We start from the raw sequence: 24,744 nt of genomic DNA, 5'->3' as shown, positions 1-24,744 counted from the left end.
TGGCAAATCATAGAAGTAATTAGAGAATTATCCATCATTAGAAAAATCTGACAGCTCAGTTTTTGTTGCTGCTCAACTATGTTATACTTTTGAAACAGTTATCAGTATAAACAATAAGACTTGAAATAGTGCTCAGTATAAATAAGATTTATAATAGTCAGTAATAAAGTGTGCCACTCATACACATTTGTAGAAATTACAATTTTGGGCTTTGCCTATGTCCGGCAGTATCAGAATGAATTCTGCAACAGAAGGGAGTTCCAACAAAATTTCCTCCTGTTGTTGTGGAACTCTATCAGGGTTTTGACATGCCTGTTGGAACTTTCAGCCCCCCGCATGCACGCACACACTGTCTGCCTCTGGCTCCACCCTTCCAGGTGATTCTTGCTGGCTATAAAAGACCAGGCTGCACCAGGGGAACAATCCTCTTGGCATGAGTACAAGGGCTTTCATCCTGTGGCTCTCATCCTTGGCTGGAGCAGACTGGGGGGCCCAGAACACTCGGGGAACACCCCATGTTTTCATCAAGGACCTTGGTATCTCTCAGATTGCAAGACAGAGCTGCATAATTGAAGAAGCTGAAAATCTTTTTTTTTTTTTAAATTGAAAGAGGAGCTGGAGGTAGTGATCTCACAGGTATCAGGCAGAAGGAGATATGGCAGTGAGAGTTGAGCAGGCCGTTACAGGGGGAAACAGCACAAGCAGTTGGGGCCTGTTCCTTTTCCTGGCTCTTCTCCTAAACCTGTGGCCCCAGGGAGCTCGGGGAACACTCCCTCTAGGATTACGGTGCTGCTGTTGAATGCCCGGTAAATAAATGGCAAAACATCTCTCATCCACGATCTGAGTGTGGATGAGAATGCTGTCCTGGTATGTGTGACTGGTCGGATGAGCTGGGTATGGTTGGTCTTTCTCAACTTTGTCTTCGAAGTTTCCTGACCCTGCAGCAGCCCCACCTGAAGAATCGGGGTGGGAGTATTGCAGACATCTATCGTGAGCACTTTCCCCTCTCCAGGTGCCCAGATAGGCAATATCAGAATTTCGAGTGTTTGTCCTTGAGGGTGGGTCTCCAAGATGGGCTAGGGATTCTGGTGGTGTACCAACCACACCACTGCACTTCATTCTCCCTGCCTGAGCTGGAGGAGGTAGTCTCTGAGTTTGCTTTGGGTTCTTCCAAGCTTATAGTTTTGGGGGACTTCAATGTCCACGCTGAGGCCCTGCCTTGTAGGAGCAGCTCAGGATTTCATGGCCTCCATGGGCCTATCTCAGCTGGAATCGAGCCCTACCCACGTGGCAGGATATACTCTGGATCTGATTTCTGCTGACCAGGGAAGAAATTATCTGGGAGGTGGGGGAGTTTGAGGTAACTCCCTTGTCATGTACTGATCATCATCTGGTTTGGTTTAGTTTGACTGCTTCATCTACATTCTGCAGGGGTGGTGAAGCCATTAAAATGATCGCCCCTGGAGGCTTATGGATCTGCTGTTTCCAGAAAGCCCCCGGGGAGTTTCTGGTGTCCATAGCTGGCGACTGTTAAAGCTCTGGTGAATCTCTGGAATGTGGAGACAGTCCAGGCTGTTGACACAGTCACTCCTAAACACCCTCTCTGACTTGGTGGAGCCGGTTCTTCTCCTTGGTTTTCCTAGCTTGGGGCAATGGAACAACTCAGATGATGGCTACAACGATGCTGGAGGCAAAGTCGTGACGAATCCAACCGAACATGGGCAAGAACTCATTTTTGGTAACTACTCAGTGGCAGTGGCGAAGAAACGCATTTTCTCCATCTCCATTGCATCTGCTCAGCACAGACCAACGGACCTGTTCCATGTAGCCAAAACATTGCTCCACACATTCCCGCAGGTAATGGGGGAGGAACCATCTATAGCCCATTGCAATCAGTTTGCATGTCACTTTTCAGATTAGGTCGCTCGCATCCGTGCTGATTTGGACTCCAGGGTTTGGGCAGTTCTGCCAGATGTGCCTCAGGTACCATCTGGTCTTATTGTGTTGGATTATTTTGGATTAATACAGCCTGAGAATGTGGACAAGATTCTGGTCAGTGTGAGGGAGGCTATAATCAATGCCTCATTAAGGGAGGACAAGCTACCACCATGCCTCAAGGAGGCGACGGTAAGACCATTATTTAAAAACTTTTTAAAAAAAATTCCTCCAACCTAGAAAACTATAAACCGGTTTCTAACCTTCCCTTCTTGGGCAAGGTGATAGAGCGTGTGGTGGCCTCCCAACTGCAGAGTGTTTTGGATGATATGGATTATCTAAACCCTTTTCAATCTGGCTTCCATCCTGGATATGCTATTGAAACTGCCTTGGTCGCTGAAGTGGATGACCTACGCCGGGAGCTTGAAAAGGGGAGTGTGACCCTGTTGGTTCTGCTAGACTGCTCAGCTGCATTCAGTACCATTGACCACAGTATCCTCCTGGTACCACCTCTCAAGTATAGGGATTGGAGGCACTGCTCTGGAGTGGCTTTGGTCTTGGAAGAATTCAGAAACTGGTGTTGGGAGACTACTGCTTGGCTCCATGGCCATTGGCCTGTTGGGGTCCTGCAGGGTTCGGTTTTGTCCCCTATGCTATTCAATATCTACATGAAGCCACTAGAAGTAGTCATCTAGGGACTTGGACTGAGTTGTCAGCAATATGCAGATAACACTCAGCTCTATTTCTCCTTGTCACCTGATGCTAGGGAGGCAGAGGACATCCTGCATAGGGGGCGGGAGGCAGTGATGGGTTGGATGTGAGCTAACAAACTGAGATTGAATCTGGGCAAGATGGAAGTACTGTTGGCCAGTAGGAGAGCCAATCAGGATGAGGAGAATTTACCGGTTATGGATGGGGTTTCACTCCCCTTGAAAAGACCATATTACCCCATTTTGAAAGAGCAAGTACGCTGCTTGGGGGTACTGCTGGAACTGGCTCTGCTTTTGGAAGCTCAGGTGGAGGCGGTGCCTTTGCAAGGCTTTGGCTAGTGTGCCAGCTACGTCCCTTTCTTGAGAAGGCAGATCTGGCAGCTGTTACACAAACCTTAGTCACATTATGGCTAAATTACTGTATGCTCAACAATGGGACTGCCCTTGAAGAATATTCGGAAACGGCAACTATTGAAAAATGCGGCAGCTAGGATGTTATCTGGAGCTGCCTACTGGGATCATATTACCCGTATTTTGAAAGAGATACATTGGCCGTCAATCTGTTTCCGGGTCCACTTCAAGGTGATGGTTTTGACTTTTAAAACCCTAAATAGTTTGGGCCCAGATACCTAAGGAGCTGCCTGCTCCCAAGTCTTTCTGCCTGTTCAACGAGGTCATCAGAGAGGGCCCTGCTCCGTGTGCCGACAATGAGGGAGGCTCGCCTGTCATGTACATGAGACAAGGCCTTCTCAGTCATTGCCCCCAGATTTCGGAATGCTCTCCTGGTGGGCCTCCGCTCCCCAGTCACCATCACAGTTTTTGGGAAGCAAGTAAAATCTTGGCTTTTCCTCCAGGCTTTTAAATGAGCATTTTGTTTGCTGCTGCTTTATATAACAATGCTGCTGCTTTATTTAACAATGGTTATATTGTACATGTTTTGAAAACTTTTAATTAGATTTGTATTGTTATTGTTGTTATTATTAAACATATTTTTATACCGCCCAAAACTTACATCTCTGGGAGGTTTACAACAAAATAAAAACAGAAAAAATAAAACATTAGATAAAATTTTTAAAAAATAACATATTACAACAATTTAATTTTTTTAAATAATATTTTAAAACAGCATTAAAACCATTAAAACAATATTAATTAAAAGCCTGGGTGAACAGATGAGTCTTTAAAGACTTTTTAAAAGATGTCAGAGATGGGGAGGCTCTTATTTCACTAGGTAGTACATTCCAAAGTCTCAGGGCAACAACGGAGAAGTCCCATCCCTGAGTAGCCACCAGACAAGCCGGTAGCAACTGCAGAAGGGCCTCTCCTGATGATCTCAATGGGCAGTGGGGTTCATTACGAAGAAGACGTTCTCTTAAATACCCAGGGCTCAAGCCGTTTAGGGACTTATAAGTTATAACCAACACTTTGTATTTTCCCCAGAAACATATCAACAGCTAGTGTAACTCCTTCAATATGGGAATAATATGGTCTCTCCGAGATGACCCAGAGACCAACCTGGCTGCCGCATTCTTGACCAACTGTAGTCTCTGGACTACATACAAGGGCAGTCCCACAGAGCGTATTGCAATAATCCAGTCTGGAGGTTACCAGCAGATGTACCACTGTTTTGAGGTCATTCATCTCAAGCAATAGACGCAGCTGGAATATCAGCTGAAGCTGATAGAAGGCAATTCTGGCCACTGCCTCAACCTGGGAAGCCAGGGAAAGGCTTGGATCCAGAAGCACCCCTAGATTGCATACCTGTTCCTTGCGGGAAAGTGTGACCCCATCCAGAACAGGCAGATCAAAATTGTCTCTCGAGTTTTGGCCCCGCACAATGAGTGCCTCCGTCTTATCTGGACTCAGTCTTCGTTTGTTATCCCTCATCCAGCCCATCACCGACTCCAGGCAGGCATTTAGGGAGGTTATGCCCTCTCCTGATGACGACGACCATGGAGAAATAGATTTGGGTGTCATCAGCATACTGATAGCTCCCTGCACCAAATCTCCTGATGATTTCTCCCATCGGTTTCATGTAGATGTTAAACAACATTGGAGACAATATGGAGCCCTGAGGGACACCATAAAAAAGTTCAGATTTTGAAGAACAACAGTCTCCAAGGGACACCATCTGGAACCTGCCCGAGAGGTAGTAACGGAACCACTGCAAAGTAGTGCTTCCCACTCCCAACCCCCTCAGACGCTCCAGAAGGATACTATGGTCGATAGTATCGAAAGCCACCAAGAGATCCAAAAGGACCAACAGAGTCACACTTGCTCTGTCAATTCCTAATTGGAGATGATCCATCAGGCTGACCAAAGCAGTCTCCACCCAAAAGCCAGTCTGAAATGGGTCAAGATAATCAGTTTCCTCCAAGATTGTCAAGAGCTGGGAAGCCGCCACCCTCTCAATTACCACAGAAGGTTGGAGACAGGCCTGTAGTTACTAAACTCTGAGGGATCCAAGGTAGGCTTCTTCAGAAGCGGTCTAATAATTATCTCCTTAAGACAAGGAGGCATCCTGCCTTCCCTCAGAGATGCATTTATAATCTCTACCAGACCTTCTACCACAACCACCCTGCCAGATAATATTAGCCATGTCGGGCAAGGATCAACAAAACAGGTAGTAGGCCGCACTGTTCCAATCAGCTTGTCCACATCCTCACGAGTCACAAACTGGAACTGATCCAACTTAATTACACAAGAGGAGTTGCTGGACATCTCCACATGAGACACTGAAGTAATTGTGGAGATGGAGTCTAAGTCAACCTGAATACGAGAGATTTTTTCCACAAATAATTCATTAATAAGTCACAGGGGATAATTTAACAATAAATTAAAATATAAAATAAATTCTTTAAGTACACACAATCCCCTGAGTCTGTGGTCATTTATAAGGAGCCTAAAGAAAAATGGTGAAGAGGGTTTAAAAGCAGAAGCTGCAGCAAAAGGCTTGAGTAACACACTTTGTTGGCACACAAATATTTTATGTTTTCACCACAACGATCTTCAAGTGATTACATGTGTTCTATGTTAAGATCGAACGGAAATCTATATTAAGTGGAACAGAAATCTGAAACAACCTTTTGGAAAAACTTAAATATTTAAAACCCTCACCTGCATGTAAAATGTATATTATCAATTCAGTGCTCAAGTTACTTCTGGTTTCACACACACACACACACACACACACACACACACACACACACACACACTCTCTCTCTCTCTCTCTCTCTCTCTCTCACACACACACACACACACACACACACACACACGTACGTACGTACGTACGTATGTACGTACGTTTCTCTTCAGGCTACCTGTGTAGTTCTTTTAAGGCTGCATCCCTTCAAAAAACAACAAAAAAACCAACAACCCTCTAACTGCCACAATCCCCTGGTGGATCCTTCAAAGTTCTTACAGCGGGGTGGAATTTTATTTTTTTTAAATCAGGAATGCTACAGGGTGGGGGAGATTGAAGAGGACATCATACCACCCAGGTTCCACCTAAGGAAGGGGAGGGGAATGCAAGTGAAGGATGGAGGGGGCTAACAAAATGCCAGAAAACTGTCACATTTCCCAACACGATCCAGCCAAACCGACACTTCTGTAGAGTAATGTCAGTCCCTCCGACAATTTCCTTGTCAGGTCTAATTGGATTGGATCACAATTTTGAGCATGTACAGGACTAGCAGTAGTCCTGCAACATTCATCAAGAGCAACATTCACCAACTCACTTAGCGGCAATCCTATAAACAAACTTAACTAGGACTAAGTTCCACTGCAGTCATTGGGTCTTAATTTCAAGTACAAAACAATAAGTCCAGGTTGTTTAAAAAGTCTGGGTGTTAAGCCAATTGTAGTTAATGGGAAAATAAAAGGTTTAGGTTCTGCATGTAAGGATCCCCCCCCCAAAAGGGGGGATTCTATATGCAACGCAGATTCCTTTGAGTGGGATTAAGATACTATGGGCCCAAGCTGGATATGACTAAGCTAAAACCCAATATAGTAAACTGAGCCCAGAAACAAACTGGCAACCAGTATAAGTGATATGAGACTGGAATTATATTGGGCATATTGTTAAAACTCACATATCAACCAATGTAGTGATAAGCTGGTTGCTTCGCCAATAAATTTAAGTTTAACGTTAGGCCTCTAGAGCACCCACTAGCCCTTCCAAAAGATACTCAATAAAAGATACTCAATATCAAAAATAAATCTTAGGGGCTCACAAGCAGTTATATCAGAAACTTAATATGACAGTTATCAGGAACTTGCTGTCACCCTTACTGCTTCTGATCCAGAAAAAAATGCTAGACAACTGCTCAGTTCCACAGCTGCATTTAGACCAGTTCCAGCCCCACAAAAGCATCATATAAAACCTAAAATATTTTCAGGAATTTTTTTAAAAAGGGAAATTATGAAGCTAACGGGATGGTAAAGCAAGTGCAAGTCTTCAGCAGTGCTACTCACCACAACAGCAAACTGCTCTGGTTCAGATAAGTTGTTATATTCACTTCGTAGTTTGGACAATTCATTCAGTTGCTTTTGTTCAGGAAGATGCTTTATTAAATTCTAAACATAATGAAAAACTGGACATATTAAATGTTCAAGGGCCTTTCCTTGACCAACTCTTCACAAGGTTTTACTTCGTACAATCAGTACAGAGAAGGGGAAAAGCTCAACTCAGTATCACAAGGTATCCAAAGAAGTCCTTTATCCAAACAAACAAGGCTGTAAATTGTGATACTCAAGTTTGAATCACTGAAATGACTAAAAACTCAAATCCACTCCAAGAAGAAGTAGCTGCAACATTCAACTTATCAAATCAAGAATCAAAGATCTCAGATTTTCTAGAGGTTTAGAAAGGTTGAACCATAGACCTATCTTGCAAAAAACCCACAAAAAACACCCCCCCCAAACTAGGGATGTGCGGACCGGTACAGAGGTCCAGAGTCGAACAGAACCACCCCTCCGGTCCTGTTGGACCGGAACCAGACCACAAATACCTTTAGCCCCTTTGGGTGGCTTGCTGATGCCGTGTAGGGGGATGTCTGCGTGGGTTCTCTCTCTCCCCCGCCGGCCTTCTTCATCACTGCTGCGGCCTGGTAAATGAACATTTTCAGCCCTTTCAGGCCTCCGTAGGAGCATGTGGCCACATGGTGGCTGCATGCTTCTACAGAGGCCCCAAAGGGCCGAAAATGTTCATTTACCTAGCCGCGGCGGTGATGAAGAAGGCCAGCGGGGGGAGAGGGAACTCGCACAGACACCCCCCGCCACGGCATCAGCAAGCCCCCTGAAGGGGCTAAAGTTACTTTTAAAAAATTAATTTTTATAAAACTAAAACTAAAAAATCGTGGACCAGTCCAGGAAACGGACCGGACCGGACCGGGGGGAGTTTTCGATGGGGCACCGGACCGAACTGGGCCAGATGGTTCCATGCACACCCCTACCAAAAAACCCTGTCCAACTGTCAGACTTTAGAAAAAATAGGAGGCATGGAAGGACATAACAAGCAGCTTCTGTTCCACTAATGCTGCTGATGACTGGAAATTATTTTCTCTCCATGAATGGGAATGTGAGATAAGCTACTGAACTAGCCTCCGTTCAGACCTGTGACGCTGCTGTTATAACATTTTCCAAGGACTTCTGTCTGTGCTGCAACATTTTTTGAACTCTGAGGGGGTTTGCAATCTCCATATCTTGATTCAGTAAACTGAATGCTGCAGCAACCTCATCTTCCTGAAGTGGATTTAAGTTTTTCAGTCATATCTGCATAACTTCAAAACACAGTCTTTTCAAATACTCCCTACATTTTTCTGAGATTTTTTGACTACATTCAATTTTTGTTCAGTTTACAGCACTGTATGTGCTTTACTTCAATACATTTTGTCATAAACGTTTATTCCTTTATGCATTATTGCCTCATTTAGAAAAATTGCTTTTGAATCTCTCTTATTTTGTTTGACAAGATATATAAACAAGCACTGTGTAAAGACATGCATGTCAGTAAAACAATACCAAACCAATGACAGAAGCTTTAAAACTAATCTGTTTCATTACTAACAAGCAGGAAGTTGAAAGGTAGGGCATTAAATCCTTCTTTTCTAAAAACTGGCCTAAAAATATTTGCCATTGGGATACGAGAATCTACAATCCATGTCAACGGCATTAACTGGAAGGGATTGGAAGGTTTACACCATGATAGTCCCAACTCGAGCCTCAAATTGTACCAAACGATACAACTGGGGATGGGCAATTCATCAGCTCTTCAGGGTATTGACTTTAACCAAGAATTTAAAGAAATATAGTGTGTTACTAGTAATCACACTCCTGAGTTAATAGTAATCACATTTCATACAATGCTTCCAACTCTACAATTTTGCTATTTTTATCTCATGCCATTTTTCAACTTAACTTCTCCAAAAGGCAAAGCAGGTGGGGGGCGGGGGGCGGCATCCAATAATGCCACAATAAGGTTTTTTGTCAAAAGGATGTAGATCGTTCTTGAGCTATCACACCTTTTCAAAGGAGTTTGCCCCTGGCCCCAACAGGCTTTAAGCCCCAAACTGAGAAAGCCCGACTTTAGAAGACCTCTGATATCAGTGCCACTTCCAGATCTCCACTTAATGGCTTCCATCATGGGGGGGGGGGGGGGGCGGGGGGCGGGAATCTGTATCAGGTTGGTTCTGTGATCCTGCTGTGAAGCACTTGCTTGGATTTGATAGCCTTCCACTCCTCCTCTATTGGATGTTGGTAGAGGATAAATTTTTGGTTTTGCACTCTTATCATACCCTTAACTATGGTATCCATCAAACAGGACAGCTGCACGCACAAATCAAGCAAAATTCTAACTGGTGTTTAACTGAACTATCTCTCTGGTAGAAATAAAAGCTATAAATCTGGCTTTACATTATTTGAGCTAATTTTTTTATAACTGGGCTTCAAAGAGACACAGAGGACAATCCAAGCAGACAATGAGAGTAGCACTACATCTTAGCTGTTCTGTGAAGCACCATTGCCAAAGCTGATTTTTGTAATAGTATCAATAGTAATATCTGTTGTTAGGGTTTTTTTGTTTGTTTGTTTTATTGTATATTAAATAGCTTATTGAAACAAAAATTACCTTTGAAATAAAATGAAAATAGGGCCCTGTTCAGACCTTAACTACTTTGTAATTAGGGTACATCAGACGACAAATGCAAATAATAGCTTTTACAATAATTAGAGTCTAAGTTTTATTGGGGAAAATTAACTCAACTGAAATAATGTAGCTACACCTACAAAAAGTAATTTAGTAACTGTTGGCTTTGTAAACAGAAATAGAAAAGGCTGCACTATTTGTTATGCTTTGCTTCCTTGCGTGTGCTCTTATTTATATCACTCTCTAAGCCACAGAACACAAGTAATGTCTGTAACTGCAACCCTTTTGTCTCCAGAATTGAGCGGCATTCATTTTCTGCTTTGAATAAGATACAGTGCAATATAATGTAACCTAAAATTAACACTAAGAATGAATCTACTGATAACTAGCTGTCAAAACAAGATAAAGACAGGGTTCCTGTTCATGTCAGCTCTAATAGAGTAGAAAAATCTTAAGCCCGTTACCTCTGCTTCAGACTATAACATACATTATGTAGAGAGCATCAATGAATGCAATATATACCAAGCTGTTGGAAACTGAATTCAAATTGGCATTGCAGTGTTACACTTTTCTTCAACTACAGCATACAATAGTAAGGAGCATCCTCTAAGAAGTCATTTTCTTGGTGCAGCAGCAACATACACATATATGTGTATGAGCCCCTGGTGGTGCAATGGTAAAACTGCCACCCTGTAACCAGAAGGTTACAAGTTCGATCCTGACCAGGGGCTCAAGGTTGACTCAGCCTTCCATCCTTCCGAGGTCGGTAAAATGAGTACCCAGAATGTTGGGGGCAATATGCTAAAATCATTGTAAACCGCTTAGAGAGCTCTGGCTATAGAGCGGTATATAAATGTAAGTGCTATTGCTATTGCTATTGCTATATATAAAAAGCAAGTTTAGAAACTGGGTGTTGCAGGCATTAGTCTTAAGTAGCACACAAAGGCAATCTACAAAATCCAAGTTATTCAGAAACAGTTCTTATACATTTTGAAGATGAAAGACTTGTATATTTTATGCAAATACAGCTAATATTAATTATGAGTCCAGCTGAGTAATCAAAAGATGATTATTAGCAGAGTTATGCTCAATGAAAACTTGGCAATAAAGCCTCTTGGCAATGCACCATACCTGAAGCATGGACTCTGATAGCTGGGCTTCATCTATTTCCAGTATCATCATTTTGATTTCTTCATAAGGCACCCGAAAAGAACCTAGGAAGATAGCTAAAGAAAAACAAAATCAATATTAAGTGGGAGTAGAGTTAAGAAGGTACTTTTGTTGTACTAAAAAGAAAAGCTAAAAAACACAGTCTAACTTCTCAGTTCTTTAGAAATTCATAAGCATAGTACAGTAATCAATTTGCCCAGAAAACGTCTACATTAGCCATTAGTGGCAAGCACATCAATACAAGTGGACCTCGCTATATGAGGTGCCACTATTTGTGGTTTCACGTGTCCGTGGGTGTCTAATTGAAACCAGACCTCATTATCTGCAGATACAAAAAGGTAAAAACTCATATATCTATAGTTCATAGATGGCCAGAAATGACCTCAGAGGTCATTTCTGGTTGCTGTTTTGTCAATACAAGCCATTTTGTGGCTCATTTGACCAGATAAAAGCATCACCCCATGTTTTTTCGCAGAAACCCCCCCGGGTAATTTGTGACACGGGAGAATTCTTGGACAGCTTGACACCTGAGGAGCATGATAGGGAACTTTCTTTTTTTTTTGGCGCCATCTTAGGGCCAATTTTCCTGCCTCCAGGAACCTAACCCACCATAATCCCATTGACTTCAATGCCCCATTTTCTGCAGTTCCAGTAAAACAGGTTGCTCACCTGTAATTTATGATCTGGAAGAGATCCGCTGAGATCCATAAGTATGGGATTGTGTACCTGCGCAGGAACCATGCGGTAGCCATGCCGCAGCTTGTTGAGGCATCCAAGCCATGCCTCCACACCTACAGTGTGCTATTTAACCATGGGCTGGGTGCCATGTTCCTCAGTTCTTGGACGACTGCCATGAAGGACGATCATCAGGATAAGCAAGTGAGTTCATCAGCATCGGTGGAGAAAAGCATGCACACTGGTATGCACATAGCAGGGCACTACTGGAGAGGAGTGGTCTGGGAGGGTCTTATGGATGTTGACAGATCTCTTCCAGATCATAAGTTACAGGTGAACAACCTGTTTATCTGGATCAAGATCCATAATTATGGGTGTTTAGCAAGCTCTCCCAGGAGGAGGGTGCAGTAGTGATTATTTTAACACCTGTTTCAGAATGCTTCTCCCAAAGCTCGCCTCAGCAGCAGAGCGCACATCTATAGCGTCATGCTTAATAACTCTGTGGACCATGTAGCTGCCTTGCAGATATCCGTGAACTTTATCCCTGAGAGGTGTGCAGACAATGAAGCGTAGGCCTTGGTTGGCTCTGGCGCATTCTTGTTTTGCAACTTGTAGGTGAGCAAGATGAGCTCGACCAGCCAGTTTGACAGGCTTTGCCTGGATATACTGGAGCCCTTGGAAGGGACTTTGTAGGCTATGAATACATGTTTAGAGGACCTGAAGTCCTTTGTATGAGCCAGGTAGAACAGCAGTGCCCTACGGACATCCAGAGAGTGCATTGTATGTTCTAGAGGAGTGGATGGGTCCCTGAAGAATGTTGGAAGCACAATGTCCTGATTAAGGTGGAAGGAGAACACTATCTTGGGCAAAAGGTCTATGTCTAAACGCACCAGTACTTTGTCAGGATAAATTCTTGTATAGGGAGATCTATCCTTCAGGCTGTTAGCTCACTTACATGCCTTGCGGTGATAATGGCGAGTAAGAAGGCCTTTAAGGTCACAAGTTTGATGGAAGTAGTAGCCATCAGTTTGAATGGAGCTTGAGTTTAGGATGGAGCGCCAAGAAGATGCTCCAGGGTTCTACAGGAGTACAAATCGGAGGGTACACATTTGTAGGTCCTTTTCGGAAGGCTTTACTATCCGGGTGAGATAAAAGAGCCTTGCCATCACACTTGGGGTGTTTAGACGAGAGTGCGGCCAAACGGACATTCAGGGACACATTAGTCAAACCTTGTGTCTTCAACGTAGTTAAATAGAGGAGTACATCTCTAATAGTAGCATGTTTTGGTAGCAAACCATGTGCCTTGGCATAGGTCTTGAATCGTAGCCATTTTCCCAAGTAATTACATTTGGTAGAGGACTTCCTCTGGTTAAGCAAGTTATTCTTTAGAATCTGATCCACCATATTCATCAGATAGAAAATGAGTACATCTGGGTGGAGGATGTGTCCGTCGTCCTGAGACAGGAGATCTAGCTCTTGAAGCAGATGATGGTAACAGTTCTCCAACAGTTTTAGCAGCTGTGGAAACCATGGTTGCCTGGGCCACCACGGGGTCACCAGGATACATGACGTAGGAGCGGCCAGGAGATGAGCTACTACCCAACCTATCAAGAGATGTGGAGAAAACACGTATAGTGTCTGAGACCAATCCAGCTAGAAAGCGTCCCCAGAGACTGTTGGTCATGTCCTGCCCTCAAGCAGAAGTGGGTACACTTTGTAGTTATCCAAGTTGCTAACAGGTCTATGGCCGTGCTCATCCAGCGGTCAAAGAGGGGAGCAATGGTGTGTGTGTGTGGGGGGGTTCAGTTCCCATTCATGCTGTTGGCGTTGTGCAGACACACGGCTGAGGTCGTCCACTAGGACATTTTCCAGGCCTTTGATGTGGACGGCTATCGGAAATACTCAAAGCCAGATGCCCCAGTGCCACAGTTGTATGATGAGGGGATACAGGGCTTGATACTCGAGATGCGGTTCCCCCTTGGCGATTGATGTATGCTTGGGCCATGGTATTGTCCAATTGAACTTGGACAACCTTGCCCTGTAGCACTGGCAAGAAGGCTTTCATTGTGTGGAAGACGGCTAGCATCTCCAAGAAACTGATATGCAATTGGGCTTGCTGAGGGATCCACTTGCCTTTTATCTGATGGTTTTCACAATTGGTGCCCCAACCCAGCAGTGATGCATCTGTTGTCAGCCAGATTGATGGAGATGCTGTCTGGAAAGGAACCCCCTCCAGGAGATTCCAGTTGTCTTGACTACCACGATAGTGATCATAGTGTTTGTGGTGGTATTTCTAGATATTTCTGTTGACTGTCTTGGTTTGGATGGAGAACCAACAGAAACCACAGTTGCCGCTTCCTCATTTTCAGCCGTTCGTGATGTATCATTGTATTGTAGGATGCCATAAGGGTGAGCAGTTGCTGTATCAGCTGAGCTGGCTGTGTAGGATGCTGTTAGAATACTTGCACCAGATCCCTGATGCATTCGAACCTCTCTTTGGGTAAGTATGTTCTTCGGGTTAATGTGTTCAACACTGCTCCTATGTAGTTGATTACACGAACTGGCTCCATGTGGGACTTTTCCCATTTAACTTGGATCCCCAAGTCTTGGAGGAGAGTCAAAACATACTGCATCTAAAAAAGTAACTCTTCTTGGTCCCTGGAGGTCAAATGCCAGTCATCCAAGTACCGGTAAATTGCAATACCCCTTGTCCTTAGGTGGGACAATCACAACATTTGGTAAACACTCTTGGGGTGGTGGAAAGTCCAAAGAGTAAAACATTGTATTGGTATACTTGGTGGTCTACGGTGAAGCGTAGGTGAAGCGTACTTCTTGTGTTGCTCCCTTATGCTGATATGAAAGTAGGCGTCTTTCAAATTCAGCATCACAAGCCACTTCTCTCAATGGAGAAGTGGTAGGATCTCCTTCAGCGCCATCATACAAAATTTCCTGACACGGACCAGTTTGTTTAAATGGCACAGGTCCATGATGGGGCGGATGCACCCATCCCGCTTTGGGATCTGAAAGTAACAGGAGTAAAACCCCTCCCACCTGTGTGCCCACTACACCGGGGTGATTGCAACCTTTACCAATAGCTCCTTCACCTCTTTCTATAACCACAGTAATGGTGGAGTGAACTTCATTCCCTTAAAGTGTGGGGTTGTTTTGAATTCTATGGCATATCTTGAGAATCTGATCTTCAGGACCAAGCAGTCCGATGTTATGTGGTGCCATGCAGGGACATGGCATGCCAGCTTGATGGACCTGTTTGTTGGTGGAAGTGCTGGGATTGCTAGAATGTTGGTGGAACTCGTTTGCCAAGATGTTAACACCCCTGCAGACGGATTTGGGGAGAAGTCCAGTGTCGGTGGGCGGTCCCAAACTTCAAACATGCTTCTGTGATTCTGGTTGCTTGTTACGTTGGGAATGAGCATTTTTGCCCTTACCCTGGTTCTTGTATTGCTTCTTATAATCCCGGCGATCTTGTTGCCTATAAGTAGGCCTCTGCTTGTCAGAAAAGGAATGATACCTAGGAGTGTATGTGGATGAGGATGAAGCAGAGGTAAATGTTTTCACAGTAAACTTTGATTTTTTAAGTTGCTCCATGGTGGAGTCAGTCATCTCACTGAAGAGGCCATTTCTGTCAAAGGTCAAACCTTGAATCTTCTCCTTCATGTCATTTTGAAGGTTCGTAGACCTTAGCCATGCATGCCTCCGCAAAGCAACAGCTGCGGTCAAAGAGCGAGATTCTGACTCTGCAAGATGCTTTGCAATGCTTAATGGCTGCCTGGTCAATTCAGCCAATTTTACATGCATTCTCTGGAATGTCCTTTTGAATTCCTCAGGGGACAAGGTGTCGAAATCCCCCTGTAGGTTCACACAGGCCATGGTTGTATTCGGTCGTGCATGCTGAGTATTTTGTGACTTTAATAGTTAAGCATGAGGTAGAGTAAACCAATTTTCTCCCCTCTTTGTCAGATCGTGTGGTGTGCCGCCTTCTCGTTTTAGAAGAGGTGGTGCAATCGATCACAAGATAGTTAGCAGCCGGGTGCTTCAAAAGGATAAGTGTTGTCCTTCTCCTGTATACGAGTACAGGCTTTCCAGTCTCTTAGATGTGGGAGTAGATGTATGGAGCACTGCCCAGGCACCAGGAGCCAGCGTAGTGTAGTGGTTAAGTGCTGGACTAGGACCAAGGAGACCAGAGTTCAAATCCCCATTCAGCCATACTTGCTGGGTGACGCTGGGCCAGTCACTTCTCTCTCAGTCTAACCTACTACACAGGGTTGTTGTGAGTAGAAATTTAAGTAAGCAGTACACCGCTCTAAGCTCCTTGAAGGAAGAGAGGGAAAATTTAAAAATAATAATAAAAACAACAACGTTTTCATTTTTATGGTCCCACCAGTTTTTGTCTACAGGTAGCTTGTATTTTTTGTAGATGTTCCAGTGTATCATCCCTGCTACCTTGTCATGCCTTTGTTTGTAGTCAGTCTGTGCGATCTTCTTACAACAGCTGATCAGGTGGTCCACTGCTTCATCTGCTTCTTTACAGAGGCGGCACTTGCTGTTTGTTGTTGATTTTTCGACTTTTGCTCTTATTGCATTTGTTCTTAGTACCTGTTCTTGTGCAGCCAGTATTAAAGCCTCTGTTTCTTTCCTGCAGTTGCTTTTCTTAAGCCACTGCCAGTTCTTCGTGATATTTGATTTTCAAGTTATATTGTGCAAATACTGACCATGCAGAGGCTTATTTTTCCATTTTTCTGCTCGGTTCTTGACTTGTTCTTTCTTGTAGGCCTGCTTTCTTTCATTGGTGTTGAATAGTTTCTCGTTATTGACCATTTGAAGTGCATCTTCTTCACTGTCCTTTAAATATTTTTCAAGGCCTCTTTTCTCCTCCTCTACTGTTTGAGGGACATGAAGCATTCCTCTTCCACCTGAGCGGAGGTGCAGAGCATGCTTGATGGTCATTATTTTCCTGGTCTGACGATCTAGCGTCTCTAGTTCTGCCTGGGTCCAGTCTATTATTCCTGCAGTGTATCTGATAATAGGTATAGCCCAGGAGTTTAGGGCTTCTATGGTGTTGACTTCCAACTACAAACAGACAAACATCTGCCACACAACACACCAGATATAAGTGTAGTCGAGAATAAAGAAAAAGAAGTTAAAATAATTGACATAGCAATACCAGGGGATAGCAGAATAGAAGAAAAAGTAATAGAAAAAATCACAAAATACAAAGATCTACAAATTGAAATTCAAAGATTGTGGCAGAAGTAGTCCAGAATAATCCCAGTAGTAATTGGCGCCTTAGGTGCAATTCCAAAACAACTTGAAGAGCACCTCAACACCATTGGGGCCACAGAAATCACCACCAGCCAATTACAAAAAGCAACTTTACAGGGAACAGCCTATATTCTGTGACGATATCTATAACAACAAGAACAATATTGATGATAAAATTCAGCCATCCCAGGTCCTTGGGAAGGACTCGATGTCTGGATAAAACAAACCAGTCAATAACACCTGTCTGACTGTGTAAACAACAACAACAACAACAATTTTTTTGCCACTCTGGTAATCACAGGTAGAACGGGTCTCACACGTTTGGGTCTGCACAGTAGTGTTTTGAGGAGGAGACAGAGCTCGTGTTTGGGCACTCATTGCCCTGAGGGGTGGAGATGAGGTCTGTGAGCCTTGCAACATCACAGGTGGTAGAAGGGTTTGTGATGACTTAGATGCATAAGTTACAGACTCAGTCCAGGTAGCAGTGTTAGTCAAGGTGGTCACTGCCAGAGAGCAAGTAAACGGAGTACATGGCTTCTCCACCTGGTAATCATATGGTGCCCCTGGGGAACAGGAACCCATGGCAGTCACCGAGAGGGTGGTAGTTGTAGCAGAGGTATGTGAAAATCCACAAGAATGCCAGGTAGAAGGTCTTCGCAAGTGCTCCGCAGACAAGGTAGCTCTTTGGGCTGGTTGACGTGCTCAGTCACGCAGAACTTCAGTACCCAAGTGAAGAAACCCCTTGAATGTTGACGTGGAAGGGGTACTCAATGAGCAATCCAAAATAGACATAAGCGTGTGTGCGGTGGTCAGGTCTAAGCTGGGATTTTCCTCCACATCTTCTCCCTCTTCATCAACATCGAACGTCAGCATTGGTAACTGGCATCATGGAGAAACCTGCTTCAATGCCGATAGCAATGGAGTATGCAGGGTCAATGTCGATGGAGCACCTTGCTATACCTTTGGTGTTGAAGGGGCTGATGAAGAAATCGGCGTAGGTGCTGAAGACACTGAACGCACCCTCAAGGTCGACCGCATTGGAGTTGATAGATGGTCGGTGTCAAGTTGCTCCATCGGTATCAGAGTTATCCGTCGGTATACAATGTTGAGGGGAGACTTCGACCTCGAAGCTGGCATCGACGGAAAGTGCTGCAGAGCCGATGGGGATGCTGTGTATTCTCGCGTCAGATCAATTTTCTTTGACTTCTCAGGTGCTGTAGTGCAAAAGCCTCAGTAGCTGAATGCTTAGCAGATGATTTTGGGCTCTCAGTGTTGAGTCAGATCCCCCACCAGGTGGATGTTGACTCTGAACTCCAAACTTAGACGCTTTTGACATCAAAGGTGATGTTGACATCCTAGGCTTCTGTTTCCTCAGTATATCGAGGGTGTTTTTGGTAGTGCCTTCGACGCTGAGGAAGATGGATGTGGCTCGCCAGGCTCACGACTTCGTCATAAATGGCGGCATGAAGGCGAAGTGCCCAATTCCTGCAAGTCTGTTTAGAAAAAGACAGACAAATCTTGCAAGTAGACACATTGTGCTCTTCCCCCAAACAAATGAGGCACAAATTATGAAGATCCTTAGAGGGAAGTTTGGCTTTACAGCCCCTGCACCTCTTAAAGGGTTTTCCCCCCTCAGCCATCCCAAAAGCCAAAAAACGTAGTCAGGTCCGTACCAGGGTCAAAGTGCCAGTTGTTATCCATCAGCCAAAACCAGTCCAATTTAACACCAAACCAAGTCCATCAGCCAGAAAGAAATCAACTTAATATCCGTCCTTTTTTCTTTAACTAGATTAACTCACAAGAATAAATCTGAAGAACTATTCCAACGAAAAGTGGCAGACCAAAGTCCAAACGCAACGGTGGTCAGAAAAAAACTGAATAACATGGCACCTGGCCCACCTTTAAACAGCACGCTGTAGGCGTGGAGGTGGGACTTGGATGCTTCAACAAGCTGCAGCATTGCTATCGCGTGGTTCCTGCGCAAGCGCAGAATCCCATACTTACGAATCTCAACGGATCTTGATCCAGATCCTACTGTTCCCCCGCGGAACAGAACCCCTTGCAGATAAGACAGTTCACCTGTAGCCTAAATGAGATTGGAGACAATAAACCAAGTCATCTTGGTTGAGTGGGGAAAGGAGATAGAGAACTTGGGAGTGGTGCAATGGGGAACACTATACCAAATCTTCCTCATTTGGTTTCTGCAGATACAATGAGCTAGTAAACTTCACAGGTTCACATCAACTATCGAAAGGTTGAATCAAGTGAATCAAGTCACGTAGAGTTAAGGGAAACATTAAAGGAGAACATCTAGTCAGGAAACAGAAGGAAAGGATGAAAGCTGAGCAAAGGGGAGCTAAGTAGGAACTAGATCATTTGTTACATCCTCACTGAAAGTGGCAAATACTGCAGAAAGAAATGAACAAAAACAAGTCACAATTTTAAGACACATGCACGCACTCGGACTGACATGGTTATTCTGGTTATAAAAGAAAATTGGCTTTGTTTTAACCTTTATGAAAAACATATCCAAGCTATTTCTGGTTGCATGCATTTTGTGGTGCCTACAATAATAAATTCCTTGTCCATCACTTCCTAACTTTAAGCTATTGTGGCTATAGCATGGTGCTCCACTTTAAACACTCAAAAATATTTCAAATTCTGTTCCAAAAGCAGTGTTCTGATACCTAGAGAGCAGACACATCCCTCCCTCTGAAAATCAACAAGTTTTCAACAATCAAAATATCCCCCAATGTTTTAAGTAATGTGAAGCATGTATTTACTTACAAAGGTTTTGGGCAATCTTTGGTTCCAAAATCTTGAGTTCTTTAATTCTCTTTTTAATAGTTTTCTTCTCTTCAAAACAGTCATCTTGTTTTACTGTCAATAAATACAGTAGGATATATATTAATACGTTAAGGACTTAGAAGATCTTTTCTAAAAACAATTGGACACATTGACTGTGATTTTGAAATTAAACCAATACAAAAGGGTGTGCTATTCAAGTGCACAAAGTTACACCAATAAAAAAGCACTTATCAGATTTCAGAATTAGACTATAGATACTAACACACACGCACATACCCCATCTTGGCTTCAAAATCACCACACACACGTGCAGGGCTGGGAAGGGGGGAAGAAGACTGCCCATACCACACCACAAAGAAGAAAACACAAACAAAGAGGATTAACTTAACTCCAAAGAGGGCCTGTGCAGTATGAACAAGACACCACCTTCTTGAGTATGAAGACAACATTTAATAACTAGAATAGGCTATAACTACACACTGGAATCACTAATTATGACTGAAAACTTACATGTCAATTCTTTGGAAGAATTCAGCTCATATCCTTCCATCAACAAAAATTAAGAATATAGGTTAGTGTTATAAGTAAGTTACACAAAGGCCATATATCTTCTCCAAGTGAATATTTTGCACTTTAAGCAGCACTTCTACATTTGTCTTTTCCACATATGCACCATATTTGACGAAGAGCAGAAAAGAATGAAAATAGAAATCTTCCTAAATGCTAGTTATTAATTCATATTTTGAGTGTGGTCATGGACCCAGCTTTACTCCCGGGTGGTTGGTGGATGGCTGTGGCCTTTGAACAGCTTAAGCTAGCGTGCCATCTGCATCCTATAGAAGCACGTCTGGCCATGGTCACATGCTGTGTTCCCTCTAACAGGGATTCCCAGATGATGTTGACTACAACTTCCAGAATCCGCAGCTGCAATGGCTTTTGCTGGGGGATTATGTGAGTTGTGGTCAACAACATCTGGGAATCCCTGTTAGAGGGAACACTGGTCACATGTGTCTTCTTTATATTCAGGTTACAATTCTGTAACCCACTTTATGTGGGGCTGCCTTTGTAATTGGACACCTCAGCTGGGCAGAGGTTGAAAAACCAAGTGAAAACTGTGGCAGGATCGGTAGTGTCTGGAATACATTGAACAAAGAGGCACTTTTCAAAGAAGTGGTTCTCTACATTTAACAGGAGAAAGCAACTGTTCTTATTCAGCCCAGCATAGCTTCTCTCCCAGTGGCTCTGCTGGTGTGTCCTTTGCATTTCTTTTTAGATTGTAAGACCTTGGGGATAAGGAATTACCTTTCTCCTATTTTTCCTTATTTGTTTTTTGATGTAAACTGCTTTGAAAACATTTCTGTTAAAAAGTAGTGTATAAATAATATTTTGTAGAGCATATTATTCCAATTCTGTTCACGTGCACTGACTTCCAGTCCTTTCCAGCCACAACTCAAAAGCACAGGTGATTACCAAGTAAAGACCAAATTGGTCTGAAAACAGGATACTTGAAGGATAACCTTCTGTTGCATGTGCATGTCCTTCCCTTAGGAGGCCTAGCTGGGCCCCTGTTCCAATGGCTTTCAGCATGTTGTGAAGACGTTTCTGTTTCACCAGGTTTATAGTTTGAGTTAGTTTAACTCAACCTTGCTCTTAAAATGTATTGTTCTTACATTCATCTTGGTTTTTCAGTTCTTCTGCTTATTTGAATACTACATTCATTATATTATTGTATATCTTGTTTATTTTTCAGGATGCAATGGACATTTATATATAGCCATCTTATTTATTTATTATTTCTCTGTGTATTTCCCTGAGCCATTTTTGGAAGGGCGGTATAGAGATTGAAATCATCATCATCCCCCCAGTGAGGCACTACCTTGGTGTGGTTGTGGGGCTTGTGTGCTCTGAGGAAGGTGAGAGCTATGCCAGAGGTCCAACCATACTGGACAGGTCTCACCAGAGGAGCAGACAAAGAGAGCCTCTCCCATCAACAATATGGTGAGACGTAACTTTAATAAATCTATATCGGATCAGTCGTCACCCGGGTCAACAAGGACCGCGCCAGGTGCTATAATCCCTGGACATCTGGTGGCAAGTGGGCAACAGGGCTCAGGATCTTCAGTTGAGCAACCAGGGCTGGAGACTGCAAGGCTACTGGAAGAAACATCGCTTAACCAAAAAAAAAATATGAAAAATGCCAACAAGGAAATAATGATCTGCTATTACAAGTCTAGTCCAACTAGAAGAGGTTATTTTAAAAGAATGTACCAAATTTGGAAAGAGAAGCATCCAGATACAGAAATAACAGAACAAAGGCTAGCAGACCAGAGAAGATACATAATAAGAAATAAAGTATTCACAGGAGTTGAGCTGGAAGAACTGCAAAGAGCAACACAGGCTCAAGATATGGAAGAAGAACTACCACCAACTGAAGCAGTTGCTCAGGCGCAGGTGGAGGAGGTGTTGGAAATTGAGGATGCCACTGTTACTGAACTGTTTCAAAATCAAAACCAGGCAACCGCCCCTTTGCCTTCACCTCAAAAACCCAAATGCCGTTTAACAGAAAAGCAACAAGAACTAAAGCAAAAAATAACTGAGCACATGAACCAAACAACCACCAGGGTTCGACTTCCAGCTCTAAAAACAGTTGCCAAAAAACAACTCGCTCAGGCATTAAAAGATGTCAATGCTGCACTTGCAGAAATAACAACCAATAATTTGCAAGAAACAAACCAACTAATGTACAGTGCAGCAACAATAACAACACAAGAGCTCAGATATAAGATCAATGGACCTGTAAAAAAAGAAAGCAGTACATCACCTAAATGGAAGATTAGATTAGAAAATAAAATCTCCAGGCTTAGATCAGATGCTAGTAAATTGAAAGATATGAAAGACAAGAAGCTGAAGAATGAAAACACCAAACAGTATCTGATCCAAAAATACCACCTAGATTCAAGGAAAATTAGAGAAGTCCTGGAAATAATAAAGCAGCAAATAACAGCAGTGTCAAAGAAGATTAGCAGGTATGAAGCCAGAATTACACAACACAGGCAGAATCTCCAATTCCAGTCGAATCAGAGACATTTCTACCAAAGCATAGAAGGAGAAACTGCAAGAAACCTAGAAACACCAAATAAAGAAGAAACAGTGCAATTCTGGGGAAAATTATGGGACAATCCAATAGATTATAATAAAAAAGCAGGTTGGATGAAAGAGGTCAAAACATGTAACCAACAAATGCAAGATCTAATAATAACACCAGAATTAATAAGTCAAAGAGCAAAGAAAATTAAAAATTGGACTGCTCCAGGCGACGATGAACTGCATGGCTTTTGGCTTAAACACCTAACAAGCCTTCATAAACAACTATCAAAACAGTTCAATCACATTTTGCAAGGAAGTGATATTGAACAATGGCTAACAACTGGGAAAACTCATCTCATCATGAAAGACCCAGCAAAAGGTGCACTTCCAAGTAATTATAGACCGATAACCTGCCTGCCAACCATGTTCAAATTATTAACTGGAATAATAGCAGATGAAGTGATGCAACACTTATTAACTAACAAACAGCTTCCAGTTGAACAGAAAGGAAATTGCCCAAACACCAGAGGCACAAAAGACCAGCTACTGATTGACAAAATGATTTTAGAAAACTGCAAGAGAAGAAAAACAAATCTAAGTGTTGCATGGATTGACTACAAGAAAGCCTTCGATTCATTGCCTCACACATGGATACTAAAATGTTTAGAGACAACTGGTGTCAGCAAAAACATTCAGATATTTATTTAAAAAAGCAATGAGCATGTGGAGTACACAGTTAACAATCAATGGCAAGACACTTGGACAGGTTAGCATTAGAAGAGGCATTTTCCAAGGGGACTAACTATCCCCTTTATTGTTTGTAATCGCCATGACCCCACTTTCACAAATACTGAACAAAACAGGCCTCGGATACCAAACATCTAAAACATCAAGTAAAATCAACCATCTGCTGTACATGGACGATCTGAAGTTGTATGGAAAGTCCCAGTCAGAAATCGAATCACTGCTAAACACTGTCCGTATATTCAGTAGCGATATAGCAATGGAGTTTGGACTAGACAAGTGTGCTGCATCAATAATGAACAGAGGGAAAATAAGAAAAACAGAAGGAATAGAACTGCCCAATGGAAGCAAGATCAAGAACCAGGAAGAGAAAGATCATTACAAATACTTGAGCATTCTCCAGGCTGATAACATCGCACACATTGAAGTTAAAAGAAAAATTGGAAGTGAATACATCAGGAGAGTTAGAAAAATCCTCAAGTCCAAACTCAATGGCGGGAACACCATACAAGCCATAAACACCTGGGCTATACCTGTTATCAGATACACTGCAGGAATAATAGACTGGACCCAGGCAGAGCTAGAGACGCTGGATTGTAAGACCAGGAAAATCATGACCATCAACCATGCTCTGCACCCCTGCAGTGATGTCGATACCTCCCTCTACCTCCCTCGCAGCTACCTCCCTCGCAGCTCAGGTGGAAGAGGAATGCTGCAAGTCCATCAAACAGTAGAGGAGGAGAAAAGAGGCCTTGCAGCTCTACCTCCCTCGCAGCTCAGGTGGAAGAGGAATGCTGCAAGTCCATCAAACAGTAGAGGAGGAGAAAAGAGGCCTTGAAGAATATATCAAGGACAGTGAAGAAGATGCACTTCAAATGGTCAATAACGAGAAACTATTCAACACCAATGAAAGAAAGCAGGCCTACAAGAAAGAACAAGTCAAGAACCGAGCAGAAAAATGGAAAAATAAGTCCCTGCATGGTCAATATTTGCACAATATAAGTGGAAAATCAGACATCACCAAGACCTGTTACTTGAAGAAAGAAACAGAGGCTTTAATACTGGCTGCACAAGAACAGGCACTAAGAACAAATGCAATAAGAGCAAAAGTCGAAAAATCCACAAAAAACAACAACAGGTTGCTTACCTGTAACTTATGATCTGGATGTGATCCGTTGTATTCATAAGAAC

The 24,744-nt window shown here is 43.1% G+C and overlaps 1 protein-coding gene across 3 annotated transcripts in view; it reads right to left on the bottom strand.

The window, feature by feature from the left end:
* DIAPH3 (diaphanous related formin 3) overlaps positions 1–24,744 on the bottom strand; it is a 248,685-nt gene that overhangs the window by 136,930 nt on the left and 87,011 nt on the right. For 2 of the 3 annotated variants that reach the window (XM_053311038.1, XM_053311040.1), the window contains 4 exons: positions 20,233–20,265; positions 19,702–19,794; positions 10,921–11,015; positions 7,119–7,220 (listed from right to left, as the gene is read on the bottom strand). In XM_053311038.1, the coding sequence (XP_053167013.1) occupies positions 7,119–7,220; positions 10,921–11,015; positions 19,702–19,794; positions 20,233–20,265 (323 nt within the window). The remainder of the gene's footprint in view (positions 1–7,118; positions 7,221–10,920; positions 11,016–19,701; positions 19,795–20,232; positions 20,266–24,744) is intronic. The other variant, XM_053311039.1, reaches the window with a different exon arrangement.

The sequence above is a fragment of the Hemicordylus capensis genome, chromosome 3, assembly GCF_027244095.1.
Source record: "Hemicordylus capensis ecotype Gifberg chromosome 3, rHemCap1.1.pri, whole genome shotgun sequence".
Classification (NCBI taxonomy): Eukaryota; Metazoa; Chordata; class Lepidosauria; order Squamata; family Cordylidae; genus Hemicordylus; species Hemicordylus capensis.
Note: the sequence above shows the minus strand (reverse complement) of the source record. Positions and strands in the feature narration are given on the sequence as shown.